Below are 26,251 nucleotides of genomic sequence, written 5' to 3' on the forward strand. Positions count from 1 at the left end.
CGGTGGTGGTGGAGTAGAGATGGGAGGAGAAGGAGTTGCGGAGTCAGGCTTGGTTGCTCTGTTAATTCGTGGTGGAGGCGAGGCTGCCGCAGCAGGCGACGGTCGAGGCACACTGCTTGACGGCGTCTCGCTCTGACTTCGGGCATGATTTGCACTCGACGAAGTTCTAGATGGTGGGGGAGGAGGAACGTATGCCTTCTGCTGACGTACGTGTGAGACGGGGGGAGGAGCTTTCGGGTCGGCGTGCCAGTTTATGTTCTTACTGGGCTGGCTCTTCATCCGATCTCGCGTGGTGGAGACTTTGTTCACACCATAGTCTTTGGCTTTGGCGGCCCTGTCCTTGAGGTCTAGCATCGGACGAGATCACGATGGTAGAGTAGCATCAAAGTGAGCAATCATGAGAAGATCCACGGTCTCTGAGTGCAATCACCTGAGAACATGGCTGGCGCTGCGGTCAATGACAGCACTCTGAATCGAGACGCCCTAAGTGGAGGACTATAGTCAACGCAGCGCTTGCCACCAAGCAGGCGTCGTGGAGGTTGCGATGAGAAGTGCACAAGTACCCACGAAGAGCGAGCTTCATATTGTCGATGCCGAAGCGGCGAAAGCACACGAACAGAAACGAACGGGTACGTGCTAAAAATAGCATCTACTATTCTTTTCTAATACTTGGCTTAACATTAGGGCGTTGACTGGGGTCGAGACTTCATTGCGACGCTTACAATGCGGACTCCGCTTTTACTTACACGGTCTTTCCTCCTCCTCCTCCTCCTCCGCTCGAAATGAATGCGCCAGTCAACCAACAGCAAACCAAACGCCATAACAAAGTCACAGCGTTCTACACAGCGATTCAGGACAGGCTCATAAACTACCCCACATTCTACCGTAGTAGCTATCTCTTCGTGCTGATACTGCACTGTAGATTCGTACAGCATGGCTTAGCTAACATACTACATATTGTGTCGACTTGTAAGACTCCTGCTTCTCTATTTCTCCTGTATCGATCGAAACAATTTGAATCACCAGCTGAAGCATTCAAAGAGTCAGGTCGTCTCGTCAACACGTCTCTCCCTAATCTGCTTATCCCTCCAACGCGCGGAATGCCTCATTGAGGCGGTCGACTTCAATCTGCTGGTGTGTATTTCCGCACACCAAAGCCCGATGTATGGTTGTGATGTTGAAATCCAGATAAAATGATAACCTCGTCTACTCCCAGCAGTCGGCCCTCCTCGAGGGTGAGTGGCTGCGGCCTTTCGCGGATCTCGCGGCGCGCCTCGCAGAGAAGCTCTAGCAGGTTGTATCGGCGTGCCATGACGATCTTCTCCGCCAGGGTTCCTACAGCGGTCGCGCGCTCGATGGCCAGGCCGCGGATATCTGTAAATAGCCACTTCGAAGCGAACTCGGCCACTGATGCCCATTCGTCGAATGTGCTCAGGTCATGATATTGAACATCCCTGGTAGCCCGTGATGAGCTGGTCATAATCAAAGACTTTATATCTGGGCAATCATACCTAGGGTAGAATATCGTGAGGAATCTCTCAAAGTCGATAGCCCTCGTATCTTCGAGAATAATAGGGCGACCCGCAGATTCTCCCTCCACTTCCTGGCCCTCCGGAGGACACAGCATGAACATCGTTTGGAATACTTCCGACTTGTGCTCCAAGAAGTAACGATGCACCTTGAACAGCACATCTTCCACCTGGTTGCCGTTCGCGGGCAATATCACCGTATTCTACTCACCGCTGAACCGTGTAAGAGGACTCACCAAAAACACAACAGTACCATCGTCGAAATAGAATCGATCGTGCTTTCGCTGGCACAGGTTAGACAACTTGGCCGAAAATGCAGCTTTGATACCAGTAGACCACGGCTTGCCATAACACAAACGAGGCAGAAGCAATACATACGGACGTATAGCAACGAGCAGCCTAGCCATTGTGACAGTGCAGGCGAGTGAGGGTACGTTGTGAGCACTATCGTTGTCGTGTTGAAAACAGGCTGTACGTCTTTCGAGAACAACGTCACGTTTGATAGAGTTCATCCATTGAAAGCCCGATTTAGATATATACAGGACAATGTAAATCAGTAACAAGCAAACGCAGCAATCATGGGAGCATCTCGACCATTTGCATATAGAAATTAGCGCAGACAAAATAAGTGATGCCGATTGTCAAATCACGATACCCAGTCGGATGATTTGCAGAGACCAGAAGAGCGATTGTTAATGATCCCGGCGCTCCAGTTCGTACAGCTGCCGAGAACGCGCCAGGGTGCCCGCCATGCGTTCGTTCGTCATAGTGTGGAGGAAATCCAGACCCAATCCCTGTACCATGCGCAGTCCCTCCAGCTTCGTGCTCAGGCGATCGAATGTCTGGATCAGCTGTGGGTCCACCCCTCCTGCATCGTACCTGTTCACCTGCAGCGACGTTAGTATTCCCTTGAGTATAATATACTCTTCCTCAAGGTGCCTCATCTCGGCGACGAAAGACGCGAGCGCTCGTTGTAGCTGTATGATCGGGTCTAGTGGACAACCATGATAGCGGTGAGCTCGAGAGTCTACATCTGAGATGTCTAATATACTTCCGCACCTCTGATTTGTGCAAATGTCTCATCCGACAAAGTCTCGCGACTCGCCGATGCAGCGCTCGGCGTTGATAGGAAACGACACAGGCGCGCAATTCTCGAGAGCGGTCTGGGATCTGAATGCTGCGCCCCGTGTTCGCTTTGGGTCTGCATCGAGAAGAAAGTTTCAGAGCCTGAGGGAGGTGGGTGTTGTAGGATGGAGGTAGGAGAGCGGAACGAAGGTCATTCTCTCAGAACCAGACAAAGGAACGTTCACCGGCGCTAAACTTGTATAGATCTCAGATCTAGCCACACGCCTAGGGTGGTGCAAGGCTGCTCCCAATTCATACAGCGATTGCTGCATATGCATAAAGAAACTTGAAAGCATACAAGGTGCTCCTGGAGGATGTACTTATATGTGACAATCGGTTGTCCAGAAGCCCAGCCCAGGTACATGCGCATGTTAATAATTGCGACATGGTTTGACGAGGCAAGACGAAACTTTATTGTCCGGGTCTCGATCAAGTCTCGATGGCGATGTTCAACTTGTAACTTTGGTGCGCACTGAGACTTAGAACCTCCAGCTACAAAAACCTGTTCACCCAGTCCCAAATTAGCTCGAGGTCCTCTCAATATGGCTTTTAGGCGGTGCCTGTCTGGAACAGTTGAACCTCTTGTATCACCCGCTGTTTGCGCTGCACTTGATGCTCTTCTCTTGAAAACTTCATATATCAATCTGTTGTCAAGGCTGGACTTTGTCCCAGTGCCATCACTTGCGCCCCAACTCAGCCTGAAGCGTCGATCACTGAATCTATGAGATTTTGACCCTCGGGCTACAAATAACTTTGCGTTTCACTGTAGCATCTCTGGTCTCAAATTTCGTATCTCAAGAACGGGTTTTTGATGGAATCCGCGATCAAGCCATCGATATTCCACGTTGAACAACGAGATACAAACTGGGGCGGTGTAATGCTGCCAGTGCGAAGACCGTCTCTCAGGCTGAGACTATCTGACCACGGTATTCTAAGCCAAGATTTCTCAGCATCGCCAAGGTACGGGATAATCATTTCCTGAGCTACCACCGTACTCCTCACAACAATATGTCTCGCCTACTGTGACATTATCAACCTGACTCTCGTTGAAACATGATCGGTGGTTTGCGCCGGGGGCGACGTTCATGAATCATGAATTGGGTGGATGCGTCGAGATTCAAGCCCAAGATTGATGCCTTTCTGCGTCCCGATCCCGGGGCCCGCGAGTCGCGTCGCGCATGACGAGGCAATGCCAAGTAGATCGCCATAATTATTGATGTGTATCTACAATTTCACAGCCCCTGCGTACGCGGCTTCAGATCTCGCAGAGCCCCGCCTCGCAGCGCGTCTGGGCCGACATCAGACTCTGCTTGCTCCCGAATTTGTCGAACCCGTTTTATGATGATTTGCTGATGATCAAATGCAGAAATTGAAGTTCAGAGGGCGATCAACCATACACACTCAGAGTCAGAATCATATCGCACAGTTTGAGATGCTTGAAGCGGGTATATCACGAGTGACTATGGTAACAACATGAATAATATACCGTATAACGAACCGAAATCCTATCCAGATCCCAAATGCATCATCTATTGGTCGTCAAGCCCCAGGTCTACGCCGTGAACTCATATCAGACCATATCCATCATGAATCGCCATCTCGTCGCGTGCTCGTGAGCAAGTGAGATCCTCGAGGGAGTCGCATCAATACTAGAATATTTTACTTTGGCAGCGCCTCAGAGTCGGGGTAGTCGATCGAGTCCGACGAGGAGACGTTGCCCTTGGCGTGTTCCTCATAGGCCTTGTTGCATGCAGCAGACTCCGCGTGTGCGGGGGTGATCGCTAAACGTTTGCGGTAAAGGCGTCAGCGTAAATCGAGCTGCAAGGAGGGCAACGCTTACGTCGGCTGGAGTCGTTCAGGACGAACTCGTAGAAGAGACCGCCGGCGAAGGTCGCAGGGATGTTCGTGAGCGCAGCGATCGCAGCGTATCGCCCGCCAGACGCAGGGAGGCCCCAGAACGTGAGCGCGGCAAGACGGCCGCCGACGTCGCGCGCAGAGTTTGCAGCAAGAGCAGCGGGAGCATAGCCCCAGATGACAATCGCGCTGCGCGGGAAGTGATCAGTATCAGCGAGGCGGTGCAGATCTGCGACGTACTAGATGAAGCCGATGGTCCATGGAGCCATCGCGGGAGGCGTGTGGGTGTTGGTGGGCTCGATGGAGGCGAGAATGCACACGGCAAGGACGAAGTCCTGAAGGGCGGTAACTAGGTGAGTAGAACTCACAGATCTGGAGCGTGACGGCAACGCACACAGACGAACTCGTTCAGGAAGATGTTGCCGAGATTGTCTCCGGGCGTTGTGTACAAGCCAAAGATGCCTCCGGGGCCCTGCGAAGTGAACATCACCTCGTCGTACAAGCCTTTCGATTCGAGTGCAGCAATGGCTTCCTATTGTTCGGTTACGGCGCGGTTGAGTTAAAATCCTGAGACTTTGGGAAATAGCTAACCTTGATGAAGTCGTAGTATTGCCCGTATATCAGGAGACAAGCGATGTAGGCTCCCAGAATTTGAGCGACAATGAGCCTGCGAATTGAGGCTTAGCGCCTCCGACTCGGAAGCAGCACGAAGTGTGGCGCACTCACATGAGGCCCCGAAGCGGAGTGCAGTGGCCTCGAGCCATGGCGTAGATCGTGAAAGCAGGGTTTGCATGCCCTTGTGAGGTCGGCTGCGCGGGAATACGTTAGCCAAGGCGGGTAACAACCGCAGGGGGAAAGCGCCTTACCAGGCAGACGGTCAGCGCCAAGACGATTCCAACTGCGTACGCAACACCAATTTGGAGCAAGCCTGCAAGCCAAATCCGAGTCAGTTCCACTAATCACTTCCCGGGTCATGCGCCACCACGTACTACCGAGAGCGGGAATAGCCAGAATGTTGCCTAGGATCCAGGCGGCTGTAGAACCAGCGCCGGCAAAAGTGTAAAGGAATGTAGCCATCTACGCCCCAGAACAGTCAGTGTCAATGCACAGGCAGATTGCTAGAGTCGATGCTAGCGGACTCAGGCCGACTGACCGCCTCAGCGAGGAATTGAACAAGCCAGCGACCCTTGCCGTGCCGGAACCTTTCCCAGCTCGCCATGAATTTTGACCGAGGAGCAACGTCGGCAAGATAGACAATGTGAGAGGTCTTTTCGGCTTGCATTTTTGAGAGGATGCGAGGTCGCTGTGAGTAGAAAGGTGGGAGAGAGCCGAGGAGACAGCTGGCGCGGAGGATGCTTTTATACGGGCGGCGAGACGCACGTACGATTTTCCGACATGTAGAGCTCGGAGGCTGATTATGCACCGCCCAAGACTGATGGCACGACGAAGAGAGGCCCAGGGCAATGGGAAGCGATTGCCGCCGCGAGTAAGGCACGCGGACAGACTACATGTGATCCGAGACAGCCACAAGGTATCAATTGGGGAGAACACAACTCTTCTATTCATCCCACTGTTCTCACAGGCGGCCGGGATGACCAGCGGCCGAGCTTGGTGCCTAGCGAAGGCGCAAGACTTGCCTTCTAGGCTCCAGCAGTGGTATTGCCATCGTGATTTGTGTAGAGTTCATATCGCCCACCCCGCGCGGTGGCACCGTACACGAGGGTCGGCCATCCCATCCTGATTCCAAACACCATGCCTCGTTTCTTGGCACACGGCTGCTCGAACCTGCGGGTGTCGGGAAGAATGTCAATGCCTTCAGATCGCAATATACAGCGTTCGCACGCACGCACTCCAGATCAGCGTCGGCCGCGTCGCCACAGGGATCTGTTTGAAGGCCCTGATTGTAGTCAGATGCGGCGAAACCTACGACGCGGACGGTCTCTGGAACAGATATTTGGTCGCGGACGAGCACAGCGGGGGCGGGTCGAAAGGTATTATCCGGACGCCTCACTTGGACTTTTATACGCCTGTCCTCTTTGCCAGAATTTATAAGCCCGAGGCTCGATCAACGATCCCCGAAGCTCATGTTTTTCAGCTGCTGCAAGTGCACCGGTGTGCACATATCCGGTCGCATCCACCGTGATTTTCACAATACATCTATATACAGGGGCTGCTTAAAGACTGGGCGTTGAGCATCGTACATACTTTCTGCGCTTGAATAGGCCGCGGCCGACTTCGCTCTTATCGGCATGGCTTTAATTCGAAGGGTGTCCACACCTGAACACAGCCAGCCACACTGGCCGGCCGCCGGACTGGAAGCCATGGGCGTTGGAACTTGGCCAGCAACGCCCAGGATACGCCCATGACTAAATATCTTCTCTCACGACAGCGACTTCCATCTCAGCGTCAGATGCCATAGATACGGATATCCGAAGCCTGCAAGAGCGAAGGTTGAAGAAAATATCTATCCTGCTTATAGGAGACCAGTCAGACGTGGAGCGCAGCACAGAGTTTCATCTATCATGAGAAGTCCCGGCTAGAGCCACCAGACTCGAAACCGTCGCCCAATGTGCAGGTTTTTTCTGCTTTCTTGCTTGACTCCTGATTATGAGCCTGCCACAGCGAAAGCAGGCACAGCGATTCCCTCAAGCGGGATAGAAACCTTGCATGGCCTAGGTTTGGCCCAGATGGGCGTATCACTGAACTCTGCGCACGGTGCAATGGACAAGGGGAACCACGTCAGTTCGTGCACCTCACTGTCTTTCTCCCCATACGGAGTCGCATCATATCAGGCCAGAAATGCAAAATAAGGATCACATCAGAGCATCTCTGCTTGAGGTTACGAGCACTGGGATTCAACAAATGAGTTACCTTATCATAGCCAGGAGTGTCAGGAACAGCTCCAAGTCTAAGGTTGCAGTAGCCGCAGACGAGGATCAAGGGGATGGACCGCATAGTTGTGGTCGTTGAGATAAGCATCGACTTGGAGTGTATCTGGACTAGCAAAGCCAGCGGCGTCCAAGTAGCAACGCTCTCGCGCTCTGAAAGCTTTTCAGCGCGCCTGGGATGATCGGAGCTGATCAAGATCAGGAAATATGTGAGCGGTTCCCCCGAGCCCCGCGCATCTTCGTCGAGCGTGAATGCTCAACTATGGAAAATGGTTTAGAGACAAGACGGCCTGCAGTGGGGACGGATGATGCTCACATATTACGGTATTGGTTGATCGCACGAGTTCTTCTCCTGTCGTATGCGATCCATCTCCTCAAGCAGCATCGGCCACATGCCCTTTTGTTGTCTGCCTAGCGATTCCTCCAGGTGAGCTTGTACATTCAAGTTTGGAAACACGGACTCTAGCACGACAGCGAGTCGCCCGATCTCCTCGCTCGAGGATTGGGACCCCGATCTGTCGAAGACCACTTCTCGTAAGTCGTGTGACGATAGGCCATGAAGATTCAAGTCGGACGTAGGCAGCATCAAGTTATCAAAATGCGCGCTGCGCAGAAGGGGACACACAGACACAACCTCGAGCAGGATCTGCAGCGATTCGCGTGGACTGTGCCGCCCAAGCCTGAAGTCTACCAACTCCGGCCAGTGACGGGCAACCTCGCGTAGTCCAATGAACGTGGCCTTTGAGTAGACGTGCAGCACAATGGAGCGCAGAAGACACAGGGACCCAAAGGGTGAGAAAACATGTGCCATGGGAATAGAACTCCTCGGATAACTGCCTGACATGATCAAAGTGCGGAGCGGCACTTTGGAAAAGGTGGCAGCCACAAGTTCAAAAAATGTTGATGCCCAGCCAGGATGGATGTCATCATGGATACGTATCCGTAGATCTTCGAGTGCGGGCCATTTGCATGCTTGAAAAAGAGTCTCCGCTTCGCTGCACACTTTCACGGTGATATCCAATGTTCGTAGTGCACGGAAGCATCTGTATGAGCCACGTAATGGAGCACGGTGGCTACCCTGATATGTGTCGAGTAAGACAGATGTTAAGTGGGGCAACGCCGCGAGCGCATCTATAAGCTCATCGTCGAGGTGATCAATGTCGAGTTCGACTGTATCGAGATGCCTGAGCGCAGCAATAAGCGAAGCAACAACAACAGGATTCCAAGACGGGGACTCTGAATCCCACCCAGACATACGCAGATTGAGCTCTTGGATGTAGGGAAACCAGGTAGTGATAACTGTCAGTTCCTGTTCGATTTCGTCAACCTCAGACCACTTGGGCAATTGCACAGTGAGGTTATGGAGATTTGTACCAGCTGTGGCCGGCAAGACAGAGCCCACATCTCCAGTCGAAGACAATACGTCGGATCCGTCCCACATCAACTGCGAGAGGTTTGGGAACAGAGGACTACCGAGTCGTTCGGCAACGAGTCGGATAATCGGGGCGCGGATGCCCGGCCGTTCTTCCCCCAACATCCACTCTACCTCGCGTACACGGATCGTATACTGGCGAAGACGTTCCAGCTCGTGGGGGCATATTTCGCCGTCAATAGTGTATTGCCATTCGCGGTCATCTTCTTTGAGACTTTCGTAGTATGCGATCAAACTCGCGACATCGCTCGGGATGAATTTGATAACGGAGACAGCTCTGAAGGTGGGGAGAACGCTGAGAGCTACGCGTTCTGACGGGATTTTCTGCCAGAGGATGTCCAGGGCATGGGACGAGAATGCTCTGTTAACGCATGCTAGGCTTACGAGGTCCTTTTTGAGAATGGCTGTGGTGTCGGGAGGGACGACGGGAGCCTGATGGTGATAATCTGCGTTAATATGAGAGAATATCTCTGCAAGAATGTCGTAGCATTCCAGAGCGCGATTGACGGCCATGGGGAACGTTGAGCTGATAGAGGGGAAAGGCAAGGCAAAATAAGACAAGGACGTTTGGCGCTCGAGCGCTGATAGACAGCTTTCCCCGTCTTTTCTCCGAGTCATGGTTTCAGTATCCTCACGCCACATTCACCAGTGTCCGACCTGTATGCGTCCCACGAGGCCGAAGAAAGTCACCGGGAAAATGCTCTTGCTGCACAGTGTCAGCGTTTGAGAGAACGAGACCGTCCACGAAGCAACGATCGGTGAGATTAAGTGGGAGAAGAAAAAAATCTGAAGGAAGAACTGAAAAAAAAAAAAGACAATTGGCATCGTATCACATCATCAACAAGACACCATCATTGGGGTCGTTGATATATGCGAACAGCTGCACAAATGTAGCAGGCTCGTTGACTCAGAGAATGAATAGCCCACATACTGACTCCACACAGATCCTATACCGTACCATTTGTGTCCTAACAAACTCAAGAGAGTACGGCACGCAGTGAGCTCCTGGCATACAGCTGAAATTGATATTTGCAGTACGACAAGTGTAGATATCTGCGTAGACTGACGAGCAAGCCCCAGCTCCGGTGGTCCTCATCGTGCTGGCGAGCGGAGTCGGCACTTACTGGATACGGTATCGGCAACTGCCGGGACCGCCGTTGTCGGCATACAGCCTCGAGGCGAGCGGATCCCTACTTTCGAGCTGCCGCCCCCGACGAGGACCGCTCTACCTTCCTTTCTCCCTCTCCTCCAGAGACTCGTGTCTGTATCTCAGTGCTCGACAATTGCGCCCTAAAGATCTGTTTCCAGCTCGTGGCTTTCTCTATTTCGGAACAGTCCTCGACACAGTCCCTACTTATTCACTGCCCTTGAAAACTCTGGATAACCTACCGCCAGCGGTGACCACTGACAACCGATACCGCTTCCGATGCCCCCACACGATGCCAAGTTCGCCGTCGACTCACCGAGAGTGGGCATGCTGAGCGACGTCCCTGAGGAGAACGCTCCCGGTGTAACGGGACGCGCCAGTCCGCGCTCGCCTTACTTCCATGCAGCCCTTTCCGGCTCCACCTCAACTTTTAAAGCGTCGGCGAGCTCGAGTAGCCTTGCTAGCACCTCCATCACCTCCATCACCTCACCACCTCGGCCACCCGCAGGCCCGCGGACCCCCGTGCCCTCCATCGCCCGTCCTGCCCCACGGTCTATAAGCGAGGTAAGCATAAGTTCAGCGATAGGCCGGACTCCCTCCGGGACACGAACGCGCCCCGGCTCGCCGTCGACTCTCAAGGAGAAGGATCGGGACCGGGATAGTAGGGATAGAGAGAAGGACAGAGACAAGGAGAAGGAGAAGGGCAAGGAAAAGGACAAAGAAAATGAGCAGGACGGGGACCGGGATCGTGAGCGCGAGAGAACAGGCAAAGGCCCTAAGGCAGCGTCGACCAATGGGCAGCCAGCCCAGCGCATACGGAATACACCCCACCTGCCGCACGCGAAGGACGCCGAGGTCGCACCTGCGACCTTGATGTACTGGAGCCGCGCGCCAGTGTACGGCCTGTTGCCGCCACACGGCCTTCGAGCACACAGCGTGACAATGGTCGATACGACTGCTTGGATGTTTGGCGGATGTGACGATAAGGGATGCTGGCGGGATATCTACCACTTCAACACAGGTGCGTCCCCTGGCCCACTAACCTCGGGTGCTGATTGGATGAAGTGAAATACAGAAACGATGCAGTGGGCGCACCCCGAGGTCCTCGGCGAAATCCCTCCGCCATGCCGTGCGCACACGGCGACGCTGACGGACCGCCGCATTGTCGTTTTTGGTGGTGGGGAAGGGCCGGTGTACTACAACGACGCCTACCTCCTCGACACGACCCTACGGCGCTGGACACACCTCGTATTCCCCGAAGGCTCGCCCATACCCCCACCCCGCCGTGCACATACGGCTGTCTTTTACAAGCATAAAGTATGGGTATTCGGCGGCGGGAACGGAATGGAGGCGCTCAACGATGTGTGGACGTTGGATGTCAGTGTTCCTACAGATAAGATGCGGTGGGAGATGATGGAGACGCGAGGCAAGCCGCCAACACCCCGCGGCTACCATACGGCCAACCTCGTAGGCAGCGTGATGGTAGTAGTAGGTGGCAGTGATGGGAGGGAGTGCTTTTCGGATGTGTGGTGCCTCAATTTGGGTGTGTGATTCACTCGTGCTGTCGGACGTGTCGGAAAACCTGACGGCCGGTCGGTAGACACACTGGTCTGGAGTCAGGTCAAGCTGGACATTTCATACCGACGGTTGTCGCATACTGCGACGCAGGTTGGGTCATATCTGTTCATCATGGGTGGCCACGATGGAAGCCAATACACGTCAGAGCTACTGCTGTTCAACCTGGGTAGGTTCCGTGCCGTAGTTTTGATTTTGATGCGGCGTATTGACACTTTTGACTAGTTTCTCTGAATTACGAGCCACGTCAGATTGCAGGGAAGCCGCCTGCGCCTCGGGGGTACCACGTCTCATTCCTCGCCGACAGCCGGCTCTTCATCTTTGGCGGGTTCAACGGGAACGTAGTCTACGACGACGTGCACCTGCTCGACCTGGCGGGCGCGGCGTATCTACCGCAGGTAACGAGCTTCCGGATCGACGTAGAGTGAGCGGCTGCGGGCGCGGAGGCGGGGCCTCTGGACTCGAATCCAGGGCTGTAACTTATGACGGCTTGCATACAGTAAGGACCCCATAATCTTTGTTGTATCTAACTTGTCTCTCGTGCATCATGCACGAGTGCGTGAATATAGTAGTCATCCTGCTTCGGTGGTCACGTTTCTCGGAGGGGACCGTGCATCGCTATGCTGCTATGCTCGCCTGACATCAAGCGCGATCCGCCGCTAGGGACGAGTTGAAGGCTAGGACGACGAACTTTTTCTGCCAGCGAACCGATGCGATCGGGTCGACGCGCTGCATCGTGGTCGCGATGGCCTGTTATGAACCCCGCGGTGCGCTGCTCGGCCATTTCTGCACATACGGCTCTCACAAGGGGTTGACGTGGCTCAGTTGAGTAGTGTCATGGGGCTGATAGGTCATCGTCGGTTGCTTGGGCTGGATGGTCTGAGTGAGGGGCATCATTTGTCGTCTCCAGAAGTCTGGGTCCTGCATGGCATGCCCTCGCACGAAGTGGCAACCACCCCAGGTTACTACAGGACGCCTGATTCCCCAGCCACCCACCACGTCGAACAAATATCATTGTGTCGTCCCATACATCGCAGAGAAGTCAAAATGGTGCTGTACGGTCACTCAGGAAATGATTGTGAATTCAGAATAACAATTGCTCATGCGGTGGTTAACTTCAGGAAGGAGCAGGTGTCGGCGTTAAGACGAGGTCGTGGAACACACCCGCGTGCGCGTGCGCGTCGGTCTCGGTAGCGCCTCCAGACCGCAAGGCGCGGGGCCGTAGCCATGATCAAATAATAGACGAGTTATCAGATAGTCGGGATTCTACGAAAGCCATTTTTAGATCCGCTGGCTTATGTAAGTGGCTATCCCATCCTTCAGATTGAATCCGTAGTACTACACATATCCAAGATGAACGCAAGCTCGTCGCTGTTCGCCATGCAATGCTGCGCACGAGAGTGAGTCCCTTCCAGTCGGTGCCCGTCTGATTCCACTGTTCATTTTCGTCGTCGCCACTGATAGCGGAAGGAGAGAACTCTATTCACTGAATCGCTCGATGGCATTGTCTTGACAACGACTATTCTTGCCTAGAGAATTCGGAGGAGAATGCGCATGCCACCGTTGGCAGGGGAGTACAACATTCGGCTAATTTGCTAGAGCATCATCCACCAGTCAGATGCGGCGGCGAAGGCGATTGGGAGGGCAGTCCAAGGCCGAAGCGATGGCGCCCTATGCGTATTTAAGACGGCCCGCAACGTTTGTCTCTTTACTATTGTCCATCTTGCCTTGCTCTTGCTCTTGGTCGCAGGCCGTTGCCTAGCGCTAGCGTTTTGCGTCTACTCGACCCGGGGTCGTTCTTTCCCTTCATTCATCGAGTCTTTTCATTTCAAGCTCACAAAGCCTGCCGTTCATTCTTCATTCACTGGCCCCTTCTCAGTAAACCTCCAGGTCGAGATGTTCACCAAAGCCCTTCTTGTTGCGTTCCTTTCTCTTACGCTCTCCGTGAGCGCGGCTCCGGCAGCCTCTACTGAGTGTGTGAGTGATCTATGGGTGACACTGGCTACCGATCACGACCTGATGGGATGCTTTCCCTCAGACTGTCACAATTACGGCACGTGCGACGTCCCCTACTTTGTCAAAATCAAGTGGTGCCTCCGTGCGTGTAATCGCGTGCTATAAATGCATGTTCTTAACGCGAGCTATTTTTAATTAGTCCATCGGGTCCGTTGGTGGCTCTACTGATGTGGCCACTGGCACATCGTCAAATACTGGCTCAAATGACAACAATCTTCAGACCTCATTAAGTGCGTCGATATTTTCTAGTACTAATGCCGCTTGTTCATCCATGACTGCAGCCTTGGACCCTTCGCTCGTGAACACAGGTTTCGAACAGAATGGTCAGGCTGAGGGAGAGTGAGCGGTGTTCCACGCGGATCCTCTGCTGAGAAAACTAATATTTTTGCTAGTCCGGAGGGTGCAGGTCAGGTTCCGTCGAACACTTCGGTCAACAATTTCATCAACTTCTGCGCGACTGTGAGCCTCCCGCTGACGAACGGTACTCAAATCAAATCGGGCTCGTGTAATGCCGCTCCCATGGGTGTGATTCCTGCCACGACGGCGATGCCCTCGGCAAAGTTCGTTAACCCGAAGAATCTGGACACCATTGCTGCCAACACAAACTTCACCATCCAGATGGCCATTCAGAATCTTGACACCGGTAACTTTGTCAACCCGGACACGAACTACTTTGCCGCGCCGCAGACAATCAACGGTCAGGGATTGATCGTCGGCCACTCGCACGTCGTCATTGAGGCTATCAGCTCGTTGACCACAACGACCCCAACAAACCCACAGGTGTTCGCGTTCTTCAAAGGCTTGAACGATGTTGCCGTCAACGGTATCCTTTCGACGACGGTAGATGGCGGCCTCCCCGCCGGCGTGTACCGCATGGCCTCGATTAACGCCGCTGCTAACCACCAACCGGCTCTCGTTGCCGTTGCCCAGCACGGCTCGCTGGATGACATGGTTTACGTGAGTGAAGAGGGCTATTTTTATTGATACGATACTGATGCGTCGTCATTTGCACACAGTTTACTGTGTCGGACAACGGCGCATCAACGAGCAGCACATCCTCCACGGGTAGCACATCTTCAGCGGACAGCACATCCTCCTCCGCCTCCGCATCTGCATCGTCCGCTGTAGCGTCGAATAGTGCATCGAATACCAAGGGTGGCGCGAACGGGGACAAGGGGGCAAATGGCAACACGTCGTCATCGAGTGCCGCCGCTAGCCAGTCATCCGCTACCGCGAGCTCCAAAACGGGTGCGAATGGCAACACATCGAAGTCATCAAGCGCCGGATCTGCCGCCGCGTCGGGTGCTGCTGGTAATTCCAAGACTGACACTACCACCGGTAAGACTTCAGGATTCTCGGGCTTCGGGGGCTTTGGTGGCAGGGGAAAGCGAATGCTCAGCCGGATGTGAGCATGCATCGCGGATGACGCGTATGCGTTGCCCTTCTGCTGATCACTTTCCGACCTCTGCGCGCTCGTCTGTATACTAGCAGTGTTTTCTGAGTCTGGGCTGGTTTTTTCTTACTTTCACCTTCACTTTGTACTTGATCGTCGACGCTTCCTGTGCGCGCTTTCGTGCGGCATCGGGCTAGTCCTGAGATTTCTAGCAGAGCATTCAATATAGAGGCATCCTTGATGGAATTTTAGTGTGATTCTGGAGCAAATTGTCACTTGAGGGCTACTGCATTGGTGTTCAGCTGCCGTCCCGGAGTCCAGTTAGGGATAGAACTTCACGTGATCGTGTTGTGTGACTTGATCGCGTGCCGTCACGGGCACGTGGCGTACACAGGTCGCCAAGCATACCCGTGACGTGGGTGTGTGGCTGTGACAGCGCGAGCGGCAACTTGCTCTTGGTCATCTTTCGCTGGGCAAATACTTGGGCACGACCAACCCGCCTCTGGCTCATCGCCAACCTCAAACTCACTGCTATCGCCATGCCTGGTCCCCGAAATATAAAGAAAAAGAAACAGGTGCAAGCCAAGAAGACGCGGAGAACTGAAACAAGTGGCAAGGCGCCAGAACTCGAAGCCAGTCCAGCCCCGCAGCTAGATGCGCTCCCCGTGCCCAGCCAAATAGATTCAAGCCAACCCGCTGCACATCCGCCCGTAATTCCTGATCGACTGTATGCGCACGAAACCCATGACCGAATCTACGTCCACGACCCCCACGACGACTCGTCTTCTGAATCTGACACGTGCGGAACGGACGACGACCGTGAGGTCATACCGCTTGCGCTGCTCACGGAGCCGTTCATCCATGACCCGGGCTCAGGCCCGCGCGTACGGGACACACGCGCATTCCTCGCTTCGTCATTTGCCGCACCCGCATCACTCGACGACCCGCTATGCGCGGAATTCGCACAAGACGAGATGTTGGAGATGTTGAGCACGATTTTGCCTGAAGAGACAGCGCTGGTACGTCGCGATCCTCGTGACCTTGCTTGTTTGGCGACCGTGACGCATTGACGCTGCTACTTGAAGATTTTGTGGTACAACCGGAGTAGGAAGACTGCAAGAGTGTGTCCTGCGTGTCAGAGACTATATCGACTGGGCGATGTCCTCCCAGACCATCTTGATCATGAAAAGGAGAACTCCGAGCCGCGTGTTGATGCGCAGTCATCTCCATACCTTCTACATGAACAAGAGCTTAGCGGACTATGTACGTATATTTCCCTCAGTCTCTGAAAGTGCGTCTGCTCATTCATTATAATTGCTTGTAGGTTCTCCTGTGTGTTTCATCGTCGCGTCCTTCAATTATCCTGGGGCAATTCGTTCGACGTGGGGTCGTGGCGAAGAAGAACTAGATGATGAAACATGGGATATGCTTGACGGTCCAGGTGCAGGCGCGGCGAAGAACGACATGGGATTAGGTCTTTTGCTCAAGATGACCCGCTGCTCGGATCTCGGACTTGGAGAGCTATTCTTTCCCGACGAGGATATGGATGGAGAGCCAGATGAAGGGGCTGTTTGTGAGGATGATGAAGCCACGGAGATGACTCCCAAAGCTGTACGAACTACAGGTATACGGGAACAAGAGGGGTCCCAGAGCGTCAGCAGCGAATTAGAAGGTCTCCAATTGCGAATGGAAGATCTAGTGGTGTGCAGATAAGGTATATTTTGTCATTGTATATCTTCTAGTGGCTGTTCATCTCACCCTGTTTCTATCGAAGTGGCAGCTCGCATATTCGAACTAACACCGATTTACGACCTTCACGAATGGATATGACAGATGCCCATCTCTACGTAGGGCAATTTCCCTGCATATATAACCTCTAGTACATTATTTAGCCACCGCTGTCCATTGTTCCTGCTGTCTTGCTTTCGACTAATCTAATGTTTTTTTGGCTGACAGAGGCGGTGCAAAATCATACCCATAACTCTTTCAACGTCAACTTCGATCAATTTAACCATACGCTTCACAACGCTCGAGCGTGCCAAGGTATGTCGCTTTGGTACCTCTGATAACTATGAATACGGCCAGCGGAGTGGTTTTCTTGCAATCATCTCGTCCCTTAATAGCATGGTTATATGCAGTTTTCGGCCCATTCTATGCCAAAGTACTTTAAAAATTATGATACAAGTTTATGTTGTCCCTGAATCTCAGGGTAGATGTAGGAGGATTGGGAGAGTATCCATGGGAGAAGAATGTGCGAATAGCCTTGTATCGGTCGACTGCATGAGCTCGACTAGAGTGACGCAAGAGTAATGTGGACCATGCTCGAGGAACGGACATTCAAAGGGGTGTCCAGATGGCAAGAGTTGGTGGGTGGAGGTTGAGAGCAAGGTGCGCAATCCCTGGAGCGTGAGGATGCCGAAAAGAAGGTCATTCATCGCGTGTGGACAACATAACGCCCTTGTCGCTCCCCATCGCGGCATACAGTACACTACGCAGAAAGCATCCTTTCGACGCCGTCAAAAAGCACGCGAAAGGCACTGGAATTGTGCGATAAGACTCTAATTAACACAATGTAGGGGTCTAACCTTTTTCCATAGTTGAAGGTAGCTTTTTGCCTTTCCAAAGCTGTGAAAGGCACTTTTGTCAAGCATTCCACTAGGTCATATAATAAGTGTTTTTGAGTCTTGCAAAGGGCCCATTTCCTCGGAAAGGATGAGTCCATTGTTGTGGTAGCGTCAACTCACAGCTATGTACTCGCACGACTGGGCGCCGCGCCGCAACTTGACTCTGAATCTAACTGAGTTGGGCTTGGTTAATATGGAGGCTCGTTTATCGATCCCTCAACCTGACTCTGAATCTAACTGAGTTGGGCAAGCTATCTTTTACCGACGCCTTCCATTTAACCACCACCATGTTGGTGAACTTCATCCTACAGATAGGCTACGCTCTCCTCGACAAGGTATGCACTTTATTTAAGTCCCGCGGAAGTTGAAAGAAAGCTGTGAGGACAATGGTGGCAGGGATGTGTTCCCGACATTATCTTACGCGTCGCGATACGCGCTCTTTGCCGTCAAAGACTGCGTCAGATTGACAATGGATCTCTGGAGGAAAATCATACGGCAAAAATGGAATTCATAGAACAAGTTCGGGCCAGAAATACCATCGCGGACTGTACGAGCAAAGCGAACGACCAACATTACGAGGTTTGATGGTCTTTATCTCCTATGGTGTCTTTCATCAGTCAGACATCCACAGGTCCCTACAAATTTCATGTTACAATGTCTAGGACCCTGTGCGAAATACTCTTGTTGCCTCTACCCTAGAGGTAATGAAACCCTAGAAGAAGCTGAAGTGCTGATGCTCGAGAGCTATTGTGAAAAGGCGCAATTGAAAGATGGCATGGATGTCCTCGACCTCGGATGTGGTGAGGCAACTACATTTGAGCCGTGTGGAGTGTTGAATCTTACATGAGCCGCACGGGATTGCAGGCTGGGGAAGTTTGGTTTTATATTTAGCTGAAGTAGGTATCTCTCCTATAACGTCAAATTTAGGAATCATTGAGTCGACTTCGTAGAAATACCCGCGGTCGAGCATCACTGGCCTATCAAACTCAGCGACGCAAAAAGCGTACATTAACTCTGTAGTGAAGTCCCGCTCAATCAATAACATTGAGGTCTGTCCAGGCATAACCCGAAGTCATCCCCCTCCCCATCCCTCATTTCTCATTCCTGAATACCAGATCATAACAGCTGATATAAATGATTTCGACTTCGGCAGTCAAGCTAGAACGTACGTACTAACAAAAATTCCCGAATTCACTCATTCAGTTTGCGGCCTAGTTTCGACAGAATCATATCTGTTGCAGTGTGCCCTTTCCCCTCACCTGAACGAGCGTTGTAACATTAGACATTCACAGATGTTTGAGCATATGAAAAACTACGAAATGTTGATGACAAAAATTGCGTCGTGGTTACGTCCGGACGCAAATGCATTACTTTTTGTTCACATATTTTGCCATAAATCTACACCATATCACTTTGAGGCTGGTGACGGCTGGATGGCCCAAAACTTCTTTTCCGGTTAGGGCGTTGTTCTCTTACTTCTGCGCCCATTGACGCGAGCATTATGATTGATAGGTGGTACAATGCTCTCCCACGACCTGCTAGTAAGCATCGTCAACTGATTAACAATAAATGAGCTATTCTAAGTCTGCCCTCCCGAAGTCGTACTTCCAAGACGATCTCACTCTTGTGCGAAGCTGGTTCCTGAACGGAAAGCATTACGCACATACATGCGAGGACTGGCTCCGACGTCAAGACACGAATAGAGCACAAGGAATTGCCGATCTCGAAAGAGACGCGAAAGAGAAAGGATTAGATCCCGAAGAAGGGAGAAAGATGTTTTATAGGTTTGTGGGTGCTTCTCTTGTTTTTCACGGCCAAGTAATGTGTATTCTCAGATTCCGCGTGTTTTACCTCGCCTGCGCGGAGCTCTTCGCCACGAATAATGGCAACGAGTAAGTCTTGTCTTCGAAATATTGCTGGATGTCTGACTCACGCATGCATATGATAGGTGGGGTGTCGGGCACTATCTCTTCAGGAGGAGGTAGATGATTTTGTCCTCATGGAGTACCGTTCGTGGCAATGAATTCCCCGTGGCTTCTTTTAATCGATTGGTCTTGTACTCTGCCTTGGACAAGTTGTTATTCAAAGTCTAGTACGTGGTTGTCATTTCCAGGTCTCAGCTGCGCTTACATACAATTCTTTGCAGAGCCCATACGCCTATTCGAACAGCATCTCCGGTCTGATGGGCGCAACGTTGCTGACTACACCGCTCTTTGATCACGTTTTCGCCTACCATCTCGCGCGGGTATCCAAACTGCTCTGCCCAATCCCGGGCGCAGCATGGATAGCTTGGTCTGGGCAGATGAGTCCCCCATTCGTCTGCGACTCACAGAGCTGAAGACGTAGCATCCTGGCCTCGACGGTACCGCGTGTGGTGCACGCACATGATGATACTGGTGGACTGATGGCGATCATGGCTGTCATTGGCCCATGCATTTGACGATGCTGCTTGTTATGCTCGAGCTCATGCAGAACGCGAATGGGAATTCTGCGCTATTTTATGGCTTTCATGTGTCCTACCCGATTTAATTCTCACCCACCCAGCTCTGAGCGTATCTGGAATCCAGATTCAACCCGTTCAAATTTATCTTCGTGCTAAGTGCATCATTCGTTGAATCATTGCCTCACCGTAAGCCCGTTCGGGCTTAGCAAGTTCCGCGAACTGCCTGACTGAAAGCGGAGACTTTCAGATGAACTGCCTTCAATTGGCGGAACGGTCGGGCACGGCGGCTCCTGGCAGGCTTCCATTGACCTCTCGGATCATGATCCCATCTCGCGGCGGAAGGCGTCCTACGCGACGGCGCAAACGCCAGCCCGCCCCGCGCTCATTGCTCATCTTTTAAGTGATGCTTGTTTGGTACGGAGGTTGCGCTCGTCATGCTCATTGAGAAGAAGCAGGTCCACCGTATGCTTTGTGAGCAGGTGCAGATGCAGCGCGAAGCGGATATGGCAAAAACGCACTGGCTGAGTGGCGTTGCGATTGCTACGGTAGATCCGAATAACTTAAAAGTGAATGGGCGGTGGACCCAGAGGCATCAATCACGACGAGGCTATAGAGTCAGACAAACCCAGGTGATTGGCGTTACGTGCGTGATATACTTCAACTATGGGCAATGGACCATGATATGTAATTTCCAGAACTATAGGATTCTGTGGAAGCCAACGATATGGTCTGTCATTATCCATAAGTGACCCCTGGTGTTCAGTTGGAAACCCAATGACATCAGGATCAAGAATGCTAGTGAGGTGGCCTGTATGGAGACAGCGGATGTCAAGACTCAGCAGTCAACCAGCTGCAGTTGAACGTTGAACACGGGGCGATACGGTATGATTTCAAGCTCAAGCATTTATGTGAACTCGGTTTCACTGTGGGTCTGATGCGTACAGCAATACTTTGATATCGAACACACCGAGTCAGTAATAATAAAGAGGGGGGTAAATACTTGTTCAATACTATCTTTAGTAATCGGCACCTGTCTGTGATGGACCAACCTGGGCTCTTGTTGTAGCGGCACACACATAGCAAATTCGCCTTTTTCTGCTCAGCCAAGACTTCCAACCGTGTGCAGCTCTAATAATTCTGAACAATAACTGGTAACAAAAGCTGTCAACGCAGCCATCGCGGCTGGAATAACGGATAGATACGCGGTGCGGGCTGCGGAACACCAGAGTGGAACAAGATGAGATCGCGCCGGTAGAGATGTCACAGCCTCGTCAAGTGTTCGCTTGATGAACTTCACAGACACACTTCCCACCGCTCAGAGCTCGAAATCGAACTGCTAGATAGGACGGAAGGAAGAAAGGTGAATAAGTATACCAGGTGTATCCGAGTTTTCAAGAGATTTTCAATACATGCACACTGCGTACGATGAAGATGCAACAGCAATTCCAGATGGTGCCGGAGAAAGGACGCTTATAGCCGATTGTCAGACACTGGCACAGGATACTGGGCCGGTAGTAACAGCTTTGCCGCCGGAGCCCGGTGTTCACGCGGGTTCGAGGAGGCCGTTGGCTACATTGGCCGGAGGCAGAACACATACCCTGGGCCAACATGTTGAATCGTCTGCTTCGGCTCTCCCTTTTCCGCTCTTTTTGTTCCGTGTTTCAGGAAGAATGGACGTGCTCAAAGGTAAGCCCTCTCTTCCCTTCGAGCCATATCCTCGCCCTGCCAGGGTGTCCCGGCGGCGATGGGGTTGTTTTCAAACGCATATCGACGTTTTGGTAGGCTTCAGTTTCATTCATACCGTTTCCGCTTACTGCACCTACGCCCATGTCATTCTCTCTCGCCTGCTCCGCCTATCGTTCGTTGTCCGCTTTGTTACTGTCTACCGCTCCATATCCGTAGTCACTTTTCTCCTCTCTCCCTTCTACCAAAGTCTTCCTGGCACTCATCTCAAGCATATAGCCACTGGAAATGATGTTGAGACAAGCAACCAGCTCCCCACTCAGATCCTGGGCGACTCAAACGTCGAACACCGCATGTACAAGCGTCGCTGGATCGGCGTCGTTGCAATCGTAAGTGCCCTCGTATGGACAGAGCAGATTCGCACAGGTCGACTTACAACCACACGCGTCTGCCGCACTCTTTTGTGACGCCGCTATGCGCAGTTCATCCTGAACATCGTCTCCGGTCTTACACTCGTGTGGTTTGGCCCCATCGCCAACTCGGGTGCGTTGTCTTACTTCTCATGGCCCCACGTGCTATTTTTGGAATGCGCCAAGGTCGATTCCTTCCCCCCTAGCTCTGTCCAAACTCGCCCGTACAAGATGTCTATGCTGAATATGTTTTCTTTCTTATATATTCACATCGTCCGTCGCCGCCCGTCCATACACTCTTCGATCGTACGTCGCCCTCCGGATCCCTGCATGACGTACTCGCGGCTCCCGCTGCTTCACACAACCACGCGTACTTCCTATCTGCATTCTATCAAATTCGATTTATCGCTCACACGAACACTTCTGGCTCCCACCTCCTTTTCCGGTTGACATCCCCGGAATCCTTGTCTCGTACACCTTATCGTCTAATTCAAACGACTCGCAACGATAGTGGTCGACGAGTTTGGCTTTACCCTCAACCAGGTGAACTGGCTCGGAAATTGCGTCAACATTGCCTATCTTCCACTTTCTGTGATCGTTCCGTGGGTGTATGCGCGTCTCGGCGTGCGCCGTACAGTGCGTATCTTATTTTTTTCTTTCCTTCCGCGATGCCTCTCACTTATGTATTTTGGCCATGCCCTCTGAATGCAGTGCTATATAGGTGGAGCGCTGCTGGTTGCGAGCTCCTGGGTGCGATACGCGGGGACAGCACCTAGCGTGTCGCTTAATGGTGCGTATGCGTTGCTGTTGATCGGGCAGGTGCGTACCACTCCCATTTACCTCTGTGAGCTGGTCTTATCAGTCCATTCGCACGTACTACAGATCCTCGGTGGAATCACGCAGCCGATCTTCCAAGTTCTTATCCCTGGTTATTCAGAGAAATGGTTCGATTTGAAGAGCCGGACCACCGCAACGATGCTGATGTCAATTGGTGAGTGCTCTGCGCGATCTTGGGTCTAGACGTACTTGCGAACGCCGTTCCTCTCCGAGTATTGTCTAGCCGCTAGACAGTTCTAATCCTTGTGGCGCATATAGCAAACCCTATCGGAAACGGTCTAGGCCAGCTCATCTCCCCAATGGTAGGGTCCCCGAGTCACTCGGTGCGTACGTCGTCAGCCGTGCGAGAAGCAGCGCTCATACCAGCCTGCGGAGCAGATCCTCATCCTAGGCATCATTCACACTGCTGCCATGCCCTTCGTTTTTTTCATTACTGATTCTCCGCCGACACCGCCCAGTGCGTACTACGACCATCTCATTATGTCACACGACTGATGTACAGCACGCATGCGTTGTGCAGCGCACGCCGCGTCACAAAAAAATCCGCCGTTCTTGTCCCTCATTCGGGCGATGGCAGGACGCGAGCCCGCGGAGCGGCAGACGTACATGACGCGCAGGCAGCGGTTCGATTTCGCTATATTTATACTCGCGTTCGGCGTCCTGGTCGGAGTGTGAGTATTGCGCATCTACTGCTGTGATGAAACATCGTGCTCACATAGAACGTATTTCGTCCAGTATCAACGCGTTCTCGATCCTCAGTGCCCAGATTATGGTATGTACTCGCTCCCCCGCTCATTCATGGCTGTGTATTCTAAGTATATTCACACAGACACCGTACGGCTACTCGGACACCATCTCAGGCTTGATGGGTGCTGCACTGCTTCTTGTGGGCATCATCGCCGCGCTGGTGACCGCACCGCTCTTTGATCGCGTGTTCACGCACCATCTCGCTTTGACGTGCAAGGTGCTGAGTCCCGTCCTCGGTGCGACGTGGCTGAGCATGATCTGGGCCGGTGCGTCTTAACTTGAGTTCTTCAGCCAATCGTAGGGCCGATTCCGACATTGTTGATACTTGTAGTGTGTCCCGACAACACGGGCGCGCTGTTCGCGCTGATGGCCATCATCGGTGCGACGAGCCTGATACTGCTCCCTGTCGTTGTGGAGCTCGCGGTCGAACTTACGCGGAACGCAGACGGCAGCTCGGCGCTGTTATGGGCCTCGTGCGTACATTTTCCCCTCTCGTACGTGACGGATCGTAAACTTGTCACCCTTTTTTAGGTCAAATCTGTTCGGCATTATACTTGTGTCGGGTGTGTATATCCCCTGGTCTTCCTTCCTGCGCATGGCCTGACTGATGTGTGTGCAGCGGAAGGCGCTCTACGAGACGGGGCAGACTCAAGCCCGCCATACGGCATGCACCGCGCGCTGATCTTCCAGGGTGTGCTTGTGTGCTGCGCGGTCGGGCTTGTGCTCTTCGTCGAGGGGAAGCAGACGCGTCGTGCGCTAGACGAGCAGGTACAGCACGAGGGTGAAGCACCACAAACACCGCCGCGGGGCCGCACCAGTTTGATCGCAGATTGGGAGCATGGCCGACCGCGGAGCAGCAGCCGGACACTTGGCGGTTGCAATCGAAGTGGTAGCATCAAAGCGATTAGCACCAACACAGTTAATGACAGCGAAGTCACGCTGATTATGGATGTAGGTATGAGCGAGAGCTCGTCGTGAGCTGGGACGCTCGCCACGTTACGACACTATTTTGGACACGAGGATTATATATTAGACGTGAGGATTATATACACAGGGATTATATATTAGCCGTGCTTTCGCTTTGATAGTTAATTTATTGATGAGGAGAATCATACATGGGCTCATCGTACGGTGGGGGACGAGGTACAGTGCGCGCCCAATTGACAGCATCGGCGATTATAATCACAGGTGCGTGCGCTCGACTTTTGGCAAAGCCATGGCTCCTATAGCACTCTGGGAACGACGGAAGACCAGCGCGTGACAGATATCGTTGCATCCGGCCCCCATGCGTCCGTCTCACTTTGCTCCGTCCTGACTTTCGAGTTGTAGCGAGGCGCCGAGTTTAGTCTTGTGGTATGTGCCTTATGAGACTTACCAACTAGACGTGGCCTCGCTCGCTTGTTACGTGCCGGGCGGCCGTGGCGTCGTGAGTAGACTCTCGCCCTGAACCCTGAGGAACGAATTGGCGATGCGAGAAAGCAAATGAGGTTGAGTGAGTGATCAGTGGCGCTGGGCGGACGCTAAAGAGACTATACTTACCAGGTCCTGTGATCTGTTGAGCGTATCATGGGGTTCATTTGTATTCGATGATACAATGCGCCATTAGTAAAAGCATGCCGAGCAGTGTGCCGGACCGCTATCAAATGTGTACAACAATGAGGATGACGCAACTGAGAAGCTTGTGTGCTTGGCATGGCACGATGTGTTTGGTTCCGCACTAAGGTACATTCTCAAGATACGCCCTTTACTTACCAGCCGTTAAAGACAATAGAAATCTTTAGCACCGGTATGGAGGGAAACATATGTCGCGTCACGGGGATGGTGTAGCATGAAAACTATGATGCTTGAACGATATGGCAGCGAGACATCCGCGGACATCGCTGCCTAAGATTGGGGGGACTGCCAGAGAGACACCAGAAATCACGAGGTGATTGCTGATACTAAGTACTTGTGCCGACCGGATCAGGACTAAAGCAGATGCATGCTTGTCAGATTTGACATCTCCTGCTTGTACTAACACGATGTGGGAAAACAAGAGTGCGATGACGAGGCGGATAGGGAGGAATTGGCAACAGCCTACTACATAATGCCTAGAGGAATGGAGTCCTATGTGCCGGAGTCCGTGAAGATACGCGAAGGTATTGCAGGCGCGTGCGATCTGCGCATCCTTACGCGTTGTACTGCGTAGATAGCTGTCTGGGCCTGCGCGAGGGGATTGAATTGAAGTCAGTAGCGAAAGTGAAGGTGGAGAGGGCACGCTCACCCGCTCACCTCGGAAAGTACCGTAAAGATGTATGACCTTAACGCATTCAAGCCGATATGTAAGCTTAAGCTTGAGTTAACATGCAAAGAGGAGAGGCTGGACGAATATGTAAGTACTCATGAGAGATACATATCAGAATCTAGATCCTGAGCAGTGGACGCATTTCAAGGAAGTCAGTGGAGATACTTAATTTAAGCAGAAGATGGGGGAGACGATACCAGGGTCCAGATCACATATGATAACATATCATGGTGCAATGACCTCCCGCAAACGCCACCTTTTCCC

General features: G+C 52.5%; 7 protein-coding genes across 7 annotated transcripts; 4 read left to right on the forward strand and 3 right to left on the reverse strand.

The window, feature by feature from the left end:
- Nucleotides 1–1,123: 1,123 nt before the first annotated feature.
- On the reverse strand, nt 1,124–1,936 carry FIBRA_03021 (uncharacterized protein; the record flags this gene model as incomplete). The annotated part of the gene is made up of 3 exons (XM_012324866.1): nt 1,124–1,454; nt 1,512–1,699; nt 1,766–1,936. The coding sequence occupies 3 exons, from the start codon at nt 1,934–1,936 to the stop codon at nt 1,124–1,126; spliced, it is 690 nt and encodes a 229-aa protein (XP_012180256.1).
- A 2,377-nt stretch (nt 1,937–4,313) lies between these two features.
- FIBRA_03022 (uncharacterized protein) lies at nt 4,314–5,790 on the reverse strand (the record flags this gene model as incomplete). Its single annotated transcript, XM_012324867.1, has 9 exons — nt 4,314–4,435; nt 4,495–4,697; nt 4,749–4,843; nt 4,903–5,040; nt 5,100–5,175; nt 5,235–5,317; nt 5,375–5,436; nt 5,498–5,585; nt 5,662–5,790. The coding sequence occupies 9 exons, from the start codon at nt 5,788–5,790 to the stop codon at nt 4,314–4,316; spliced, it is 996 nt and encodes a 331-aa protein (XP_012180257.1).
- A 1,925-nt stretch (nt 5,791–7,715) lies between these two features.
- On the reverse strand, nt 7,716–9,341 carry FIBRA_03023 (uncharacterized protein; the record flags this gene model as incomplete). The annotated part of the gene is made up of 1 exon (XM_012324868.1): nt 7,716–9,341. The coding sequence occupies one exon, from the start codon at nt 9,339–9,341 to the stop codon at nt 7,716–7,718; it is 1,626 nt and encodes a 541-aa protein (XP_012180258.1).
- Nucleotides 9,342–10,254: 913 nt separating this feature from the next.
- FIBRA_03024 (uncharacterized protein) lies at nt 10,255–11,978 on the forward strand (the record flags this gene model as incomplete). The annotated part of the gene is made up of 4 exons (XM_012324869.1): nt 10,255–10,996; nt 11,051–11,518; nt 11,576–11,719; nt 11,776–11,978. 4 exons carry the CDS (start codon nt 10,255–10,257, stop codon nt 11,976–11,978), a joined length of 1,557 nt encoding a protein of 518 aa, XP_012180259.1.
- Nucleotides 11,979–13,446: 1,468 nt separating this feature from the next.
- Nucleotides 13,447–14,975, forward strand: FIBRA_03025 (uncharacterized protein; the record flags this gene model as incomplete). Its single annotated transcript, XM_012324870.1, has 6 exons — nt 13,447–13,527; nt 13,589–13,648; nt 13,706–13,796; nt 13,848–13,905; nt 13,959–14,523; nt 14,583–14,975. The coding sequence occupies 6 exons, from the start codon at nt 13,447–13,449 to the stop codon at nt 14,973–14,975; spliced, it is 1,248 nt and encodes a 415-aa protein (XP_012180260.1).
- A 523-nt stretch (nt 14,976–15,498) lies between these two features.
- On the forward strand, nt 15,499–16,672 carry FIBRA_03026 (uncharacterized protein; the record flags this gene model as incomplete). The annotated part of the gene is made up of 3 exons (XM_012324871.1): nt 15,499–15,978; nt 16,045–16,222; nt 16,284–16,672. 3 exons carry the CDS (start codon nt 15,499–15,501, stop codon nt 16,670–16,672), a joined length of 1,047 nt encoding a protein of 348 aa, XP_012180261.1.
- A 4,763-nt stretch (nt 16,673–21,435) lies between these two features.
- FIBRA_03027 (uncharacterized protein) lies at nt 21,436–24,681 on the forward strand (the record flags this gene model as incomplete). The annotated part of the gene is made up of 13 exons (XM_012324872.1): nt 21,436–22,098; nt 22,192–22,252; nt 22,631–22,755; nt 22,831–22,938; nt 23,002–23,110; nt 23,215–23,279; nt 23,335–23,413; nt 23,477–23,627; nt 23,692–23,728; nt 23,786–23,969; nt 24,035–24,176; nt 24,235–24,266; nt 24,323–24,681. The coding sequence occupies 13 exons, from the start codon at nt 21,436–21,438 to the stop codon at nt 24,679–24,681; spliced, it is 2,115 nt and encodes a 704-aa protein (XP_012180262.1).
- Between the last annotated feature and the right edge of the window lie 1,570 nt (nt 24,682–26,251).

The sequence above is a fragment of the Fibroporia radiculosa genome (genome assembly GCF_000313525.1).
Source record: "Fibroporia radiculosa TFFH 294 genomic supercontigs, scaffold1540, whole genome shotgun sequence".
Classification (NCBI taxonomy): domain Eukaryota; kingdom Fungi; phylum Basidiomycota; class Agaricomycetes; order Polyporales; family Fibroporiaceae; genus Fibroporia; species Fibroporia radiculosa.